This window comes from Entelurus aequoreus, linkage group LG19 (assembly GCF_033978785.1).
Source record: "Entelurus aequoreus isolate RoL-2023_Sb linkage group LG19, RoL_Eaeq_v1.1, whole genome shotgun sequence".
Taxonomy (NCBI): domain Eukaryota; kingdom Metazoa; phylum Chordata; class Actinopteri; order Syngnathiformes; family Syngnathidae; genus Entelurus; species Entelurus aequoreus.
This window is the reverse complement of record NC_084749.1, coordinates 2,441,967-2,450,763: the sequence shown is the minus strand read 5'-3', so window position 1 is coordinate 2,450,763 and position 8,797 is coordinate 2,441,967. Positions and strand designations below refer to the sequence as shown.

The following is an 8,797-nucleotide window of genomic DNA, read 5'->3' as shown; positions in this document are numbered from 1 at the left end:
AGATCCTGGTGAAGTGGTGAGTGGAGCATTTGGCTGCCGGCTCTTCTCTGACCTCCGCGATTAAAATACTTCACGAGGATTACATGGGTGCAGTTCACCAGAGTTCAACTGGCTGGACTGAGGGGACTCGTGTTGACACACACACACACACACACACACACACACACACACACACACACACACACACACACACACACACACACACACACACACACACATTCTTGTATTTGTTACCTTCTTGATACCGTACTATACAAATATAAAAAAAAAGGTAAGCGTTTATTTTTTTGTTATTTTTTATTTGTAATTGGTTTTTAATCTTCATTATTTACTTCAAGTTATTACAGTATGTCTCTATATACATATTTATTTATTTATTTTTCATTAATTTTGGCCAAAGGGTGCGCATTTCAATTTCTTACACACACTTGTTATTTCATATGTTGACCAGAGGGGAACACTTCAAATTTTTACACACACTTGTTATTTCATATGTTGACCAGAGGGAGGGCACTTTTAAAAGCGACACACAGTCAATTTGAAAAATCCCTCCTTTTTGGGACCACCCTCATTTTGACGCGGGTTGTCTTACGTCAGCACCGGAAGTCGTAAAATCAGCTGGCGGAGTTTTTTTCGGGGATGAATAGGGAAGTCCTTCTTTAGCTTGTTTTATCATATATTGCTGCCTTTGCACCTGTCAATGTTTACTTTAGTATGCACATTAAATCAACAAAAAATCCTGACTTTGGAGCAATGTTCACGGACTCTAGTATTTGGCTCTCTGCTAGATGCAATGGTTTTCCCGTATTGGGACCATGATTTATGTCATCACTTGTTCACCGGTCCTCATATGGAAGCTACTTTTCCTTGTTGATGTCTCAAGAAGGTGAGAAATACAAGAACACACACACACACACATTCTTGTATTTGTTACCTTCTTGAGACCTCCGAAAAATACCTACCTCTTTAGGACCAGCCTTTCTAGATATATAAAGATTTGTATTTACAGCATTAATAATATATACATACTATGCAAATATAAAAAAGGTAAGCTTTTATTTTTTGTTTGTTTGTAATTGGTTTTTAATCTTCATTATTTACTTCGAGTTATTACAGTATGTCTCTGTATACATATTTATTTTTTTTAAAATCATTAATTTTGACCAAAGGGGGCGCATTTCAATTTCTTACACACACTTGTTATTTCATATGTTGACCAGAGGGGGAGCACTTTTAAAACCGACACACAGTCAATTTGAAAAATCCCTCCTTTTTGGGACCACCCTCATTTTGACGCGGGTTGTCTTACGTCAGCACCGGAAGTCGTAAAATCAGCTGTTCACCTGGCGGGTTTTTGGGGGGTGGATGAATAGGGAAGTCCTTCTTTAGCTGCCGTCTTGTTTTATCATATATTGCTGCCTTTGCATTGTTTACTTTTGTATGCACATTAAATCAACAAAAAAATCCTGACTTTGGAGCAATGTTCACGGACTCTAGTATTTGGCTCTCTATTAGATGCAATGGTTTTCCTGTATTGGGACCATGATTTCGGTCCTAACTTGTTCACCGGTCCTCAAATGGACGGTACTTTTCCTTGTTGTCTGAAGAAGGGTAGAAATACAAGAACACACACACACACACACATTCTTGTATTTGTTACCTTCTTGATACCTCTGAAAAAATGCCTACCTCTTTAGGACCACCCTTTCTAGATATATAAAGATGTGTATTTACAACATTAATAATATATACATACTATGCAAATATGAAAAAGGTAAGTTTTTAGTAGTTTTTTTCATTTTTGGTTTGTAATTGGTTTTTAATCTTCATTATTTACTTCATTATTACAGTAAGTCTCTATATACATATTTAATTTTTTTTCATTAATTCTGGCCAAAGGGGACATATTTCAATTTCTTACACACACTTGTTATTACATATGTTGACCAGAGGGGGAGCACTTCAAATTTTTACACACACTTGTTATTTCATATGTTGACCAGAGGGGGAGCACTTTTAAAACCGACACACAGTCAATTTGAAAAACCCCTCCTTCATTTTGATAGATTTCACCACCAGGGGGTGCAAATGAGATCTCTATTTTTTGTTATTTGTAACGTGCTTAAGGCCGATGACAAAGGAGTCAGGGACCACAGATGGCCCCTGTGCCGCACTTTGTGCAACCCATCTGTAGAAGCTAACTGTTAATGGCCACTATAGTCTTAGTAGCGTACTGTATTTGTTCATCCTATGGTCACATGTGGGTTGTCTTACGTCAGCACCGGAAGTCGTAAAATCAGCTGTTCTGTTTTTTTTTTACAGGGATGAATAGGGAAGTCTTTCTTTATCTTGTTTTATCATATATTGCTGCCTTTGCACCTGTCAATGTTTACTTTTGTATGCACATTAAATCAACAAAAAAATCCTGACTTTGGAGCAATGTTCACGGACTCTAGTATTTGGCTCTTTATTAAATGCAATGGTTTTCCTGTATTGGGACCATGATTTCGGTCCTAACTTGTTCATATGGAAGGTACTTTTCCTTGTTGATGTGTCAAGAAGGCTAGAAATACAAGAACACACACACATACATACACATACACACACACACACAGACACACACACTTGACCTCCTTTTTTGTGCTGGCTGTGCTTGCTCACAGTGCACAACACAACACAACACAGGACGACGAGTGACCACAACTAAGATCACTTCTTGAGATCAAATCAGTCGGCAATCTTTTAATGAAATCACTGTGCAAACATTTCCCCAAATGAATCCCTTAATCTATTGGATTAAAAAAAAAAAAAAAGACATTTTAATCAGATTAGCACAGATGACTGATGTTTAATTAGACTTATAAACTAAAACATGTGTCATGCTCGTCCTTTTCATGTCTTTTAAGGGTCCAACGGGACGCCCTGGTCTCTCCGGGGTTGACGGTGTTCCGGGTCCACCGGGAACCTTGCTGATGCTCCCAGTAAGACCTGACTGACCCAGTCCTGCACACATGACACAGTGTGGCCACAAGGGGGAGCTGTTTGACCGAGCTTCATCCCCTCCTCTGACTGCTTGATTCTTGCCCTCAGTTCCACTATGGAGGTGATTCCCAAAAGGGGCCAGTGGTGTCCCCGCAGCAGGCCCAAGCACAAGCCATCATACAGCAAGCCCAGGTACCTATCAAGTTCTAGAACGAGGCTTTTCTGGTTTCTAAATAGTCGCAGGGATCCAGTCTGTATGACAAGAGTGCTCTGATGTTTTTAGTTCAGTCTTTATTTGAAGGGACAAGGCACAAAAACATAAATAGATCATTTCCATCTGCAGTCCCTGGCAACCTAAATTAAAGAGATACAAAAATCATGCAATAAAATTGTACTATAGCATGTAATCAAATGAAGAAAAGTCATAAAATGCCCTTAATATACAATACAACCACCTCTCCTTTACATCATAACTCATAGACAATACATGCTCTTGCCGTTAAAAATCATGCAATAAAATTATAACAATAAAATTATACTATAGCATGTAATCAAATTAAGAAAAGTCATAAAATGCCCTTTCATTGACACATACTTAATATACAATACAACCACCTCTCCTTTACATCATAACTCATAGACAATACATGCTCTTGTTGTTAAAAATCATGCAATAAAATTATACTATAGCATGTAATCAAATTAAGAAAAGTCATAAAATGCCCTTAATATACAATACAACCACCTCTCCTTTACATCATAACTCATGGACAATACATACTTTTGCCGTTAAAAATCATGCAATAAAATTGTAACAATAAAATTATACTATAGCATGTAATCAAATTAAGAAAAGTCATAAAATGCCCTTATTATACAATACAACTACCCCTCCTTTACATCATAAAACATGGACAATACATGCTCTTGTCGTTAAAAATCATGCAATAAAAATTATAACAATAAAATTATACTATAGCATGTAATCAAATTAAGAAAAGTCATACAATGCCCTTTTATTGACACATACTTAATATACAATACAACCACCTCTCCTTTACATCATAACTCATAGACAATACATGCTCTTGCCGTTGAAAATCATGCAATAAAATTATAACAATAAAATTATATTATAGCATGTAATCAAATTAAGAAAAGTCATAAAATGTCCTTTTATTGGCACATACTTAATATACAATACAACCACCCCTCCTTTACATCATAAAACATGGACAATACATGCTCTTGTCATTAAAAATAATGCAATAAAATTATAACAATAAAATTATAGTATAGCATGTAATCAAATTAAGAAAAGTCATAAAATGCCCTTAATATACAATACAACCACCTCTCCTTTACATCATAACTCATAGACAATACATGCTCTTGCCGTTAAAAATCATGCAATAAAATTATACTATAGCATGTAATCAAATTAAGAAAAGTCATAAAATTCTCTTTCATTGACACATACTTATTATACAATACAACCACCTCTCCTTTACATCATAACTCATAGACAATACATGCTTTTGCCGTTAAAAATCATGCAATAAAATTGTAACAATAAAATTATACTATAGCATGTAATCAAATTAAGAAAAGTCATAAAATGCCCTTAATATACAATACAACCACCTCTCCTTTACATCATAACTCATAGACAATACATACTCTTGTCGTTAAAAATCATGCAATAAAATTATAACAATAAAATCATACTATAGCATGTAATCAAATTAAGAAAAGTCATAAAATGCCCTTTTATTGGCACATACTTAATATACAATACAACCACCTCTCCTTTACATCATAACACATGGACAATACATGCTCTTGCCGTTAAAAATCATACAATAAAATTATACCATAGCCTGTAATCAAATTAAGAAAAGTCATAAAATGCCCTTTATGTACATTACAACCACCCCTCCTTTACATCATTACTCATAGACAATACATGCTCTTGTCGTTAAAAATCATACAATAAAATTATACTATAGCATGTAATCAAATTAAGAAAAGTCATAAAATGCCCTTAATCATAAAATGCCCTTAATATACAATACAACCACCTCTCCTTTACATCATAACTCATAGACAATACATGCTCTTGTCGTTAAAAATCATGCAATAAAATTATAACAATAACATAGTATAGCATGTAATCAAATTAAGAAAAATCATAAAATGCCCTTAATATACAATACAACCACCTCTCCTTTACATCATAACTCATGGACAATACATGCTTTTGCCGTTAAAAATCATGCAATAAAATTGTAACAATAAAATTATACTATAGCATGTAATCAAATTAAGAAAAGTCATAAAATGCCCTTAATATACAATACAACCACCTCTCCTTTACATCATAACTCATAGACAATACATACTCTTGTCGTTAAAAATCATGCAATAAAATTATAACAATAAAATCATACTATAGCATGTAATCAAATTAAGAAAAGTCATAAAATGCCCTTTTATTGGCACATACTTAATATACAATACAACCACCTCTCCTTTACATCATAACACATGGACAATACATGCTCTTGCCGTTAAAAATCATACAATAAAATTATACCATAGCCTGTAATCAAATTAAGAAAAGTCATAAAATGCCCTTTATGTACATTACAACCACCCCTCCTTTACATCATTACTCATAGACAATACATGCTCTTGTCGTTAAAAATCATACAATAAAATTATACTATAGCATGTAACCAAATTAAGAAAAGTCATAAAATGCCCTTAATATACAATACAACCACCTCTCCTTTACATCATAACTCATAGACAATACATGCTCTTGTCGTTAAAAATCATGCAATAAAATTATAACAATAACATAGTATAGCATGTAATCAAATTAAGAAAAATCATAAAATGCCCTTAATATACAATACAACCACCTCTCCTTTACATCATAACTCATGGACAATACATGCTTTTGCCGTTAAAAATCATGCAATAAAATTGTAACAATAAAATTATACTATAGCATGTAATCAAATTAAGAAAAGTCATAAAATGCCCTTAATATACAATACAACCAGCCCTCCTTTACATCATAAAACATGGACAATACATGCTCTTGTCGTTAAAAATCATGCAATAAAAATTATAACAATAAAATTATACTATAGCATGTAATCAAATTAAGAAATGTCATAAAATGCCCTTTTATTGACACATACTTAATATACAATACAACCACCCCTCCTTTACATCATAACTCATAGACAATACATGCTTTTGTTGTTAAAAATCATGCAATAAAATTCTAACAATAATATTATAGTATAGCATGTAATCAAATTAAGAAAAGTCATAAAATGCCCTTTTATTGACACACATTATTTTTTATATATACCGTAAGATAAATAATAATAATAATAATAATTAATAATAATAGTAATACTTCAACATAGTGTGTGTAACAGCATTCCATGACTAATATAAATAAATTAACATGAATAATAAATGGCAGTAAAATAAGCACACGTATGACTGAGGAGTCATAGTGTAACTTTGTGTGGTGTTTGAGTTGTCCGACTTTTTGTGTGGCCATAAACACACCAGTGGTTTAGTGCTATGCGTGTTGGTGACAGATGACAAGTTGGTTTTGGCCTGGTTTGTACGGCAGAAAATGACTAGTTTTTCCAGATAGAATTGTTTTACTCGTGTTTTTGGTGTGGTTATGTCCGAATATAAACAGTTTTGCTCAATAAAGTGATCGATATAATTCCTGGCCTCGAAGCATCTCGATAGACGTTACAATAATTGAACGGTGTTCAATTGAACGGTGTTGACGAACACCGTTAGGGCCGCTTGTTGTCACTGTCACTCAAAGTTGCATTGCAAAATTACACAGAATAAATGTGTTTATTTTGTTTAGAATTCAGATGGGATTTGATTTGGTGCGCGGCATATATTTGCTGCGCGCAGAGGACGCTTGAGCAGTGCGCAATTGCGCAGGCGCGCACCTTAGAGGGAACGTTGCTTGGCAGTCCATGTCTTGTTGAAAACACGCCATTCCTCATCAACTTTTCTCTTTTTAGCGTCTCGGGTGTAAACCGTGCATCACTTGTCGCTGCATGTGCACCTTCACTCGCAGGTTACACACGGACACACGCCCATAAATAATACTTTCCAAAATAAAAGCAGCACAGTTGTATTGCGCGCACGGCATTGATGTTTTTTCAACTTTATTTTGTAATTTGTGATTGCAGCTGTTCACATTCACTCACAATCACGCACACGCACACGTCCACACGGAAGTAATACAAATAACGATTTTCAAAACAAAAGCAGCACCGTTGTATTGCACACTCGACATAGATACTTTTTAAAATGTATTTTGTCATTTATAATTAGCCTCACGCGGGCCGCAGAATGCCCAGGTCTGGTATAGCATGTAATCAAGTTAAGAAAAGTCATAAAATGCCCTTAATATACAATACAACCACCTCTCCTTTACATCATAACTCGTAGACAATACATGCTCTTGTCGTTAAAAATCATGCAATAAAATTATAACAATAAAATCATACTATAGCATGTAATCAAATTAAGAAAAGTCATAAAATGTCCTTTTATTGGCACATACTTAATATACAATACAACCACCTCTCCTTTACATCATAACTCATAGACAATACATGCTCTTGTTCACGTCTGTCATCATTTGTAAAAAAATATATATATATATGCATAAATATAATACACATGAAGTTGACATGTCAATCATAGTGTCCACCTTATTGACCGTGTGAGCAGCTCTGCTTGCTCCAAAGCCACTTTTTAACTTCAATTGTGTACAAAGAGTCATCTGTTAGACTTTTCAGGTTTGTTGTGAGGTCGTTCCATTCCTTTATCGCTTTATAGGAAAAAGCCCGATTGTGCAAACGAGGTTTTACATCTGGGTACGCTACACTGCCCCCTGGTGGAGGCTTGTGTTTTTTTTTGATTGATTGAGACTTTTATTAGTAGATTGCACAGTACAGTACATATTCCGTACAATTGACCACTAAATGGTAACACCCCAATAAGTTTTTCAACTTAATTCCACGTTAATCAATTCATGGTAATTCATGGTGTGCTTCTAGTTGTCACAGCAGATGTAAACTGGACAAAGTGCTTAAGTGGCGCTGGTGCAGTGTTATTTAGGATTCGATGGGCCATTCGTATTGATGCTAATCTTTGAATGTTAGCAACATTTACCAGTATACATTTTTCTTTTGTAGAACTAAACAGTGATGGTGGCGTTGTGGTTTTCGGTCGATAATTTTGTGCGATTGTTTGTGCAAAGTGTAATGTTGTACAATAATAAAAACGACACATAATCATTGAGAATAAAATAAGTTTGAGCTGCCTCCAGTGTGAACGAATTCCTGATACATTTAAGACTGTGGCACATCTGTTGGATATGTTTTTTAAAGCCAAGTGTTGGGTTTAGAATTAAACCCAGATAACTATATTCACGAACATTGTAAGGCAGTAGTTCTAGTGCAGGCTGTCTAACTGGTGTTCATTGAGGGCCGCATGGCAGTTATGGTTGCCCTCTGAGGGCCACTTTTAACAATGAATAATATGCAGTATGAATATAAATGTGTATATATAAAACATGTGTATAATTGTCTTATATATATATATATATATATATATATATATATATATATATATATATATATATATATATATATATATATATATATATATATATATATATATATATATATGTATATATATATATATATATATATATGTATATATATATATATATATATGTATATATATA

The 8,797-nt window shown here is 34.0% G+C and overlaps 1 protein-coding gene across 1 annotated transcript in view; it reads left to right on the top strand.

The window, feature by feature from the left end:
• LOC133634991 (collagen alpha-1(XI) chain-like) overlaps positions 1 to 8,797 on the top strand; it is a 277,932-nt gene that overhangs the window by 163,816 nt on the left and 105,319 nt on the right. Inside the window, exons 11-13 of the mRNA XM_062027654.1 lie at positions 1 to 16; positions 2,907 to 2,981; positions 3,091 to 3,174. The exon at positions 1 to 16 is cut by the window's left edge and continues 47 nt beyond it. Coding sequence (XP_061883638.1) covers positions 1 to 16; positions 2,907 to 2,981; positions 3,091 to 3,174 — 175 coding nt within the window. The remainder of the gene's footprint in view (positions 17 to 2,906; positions 2,982 to 3,090; positions 3,175 to 8,797) is intronic.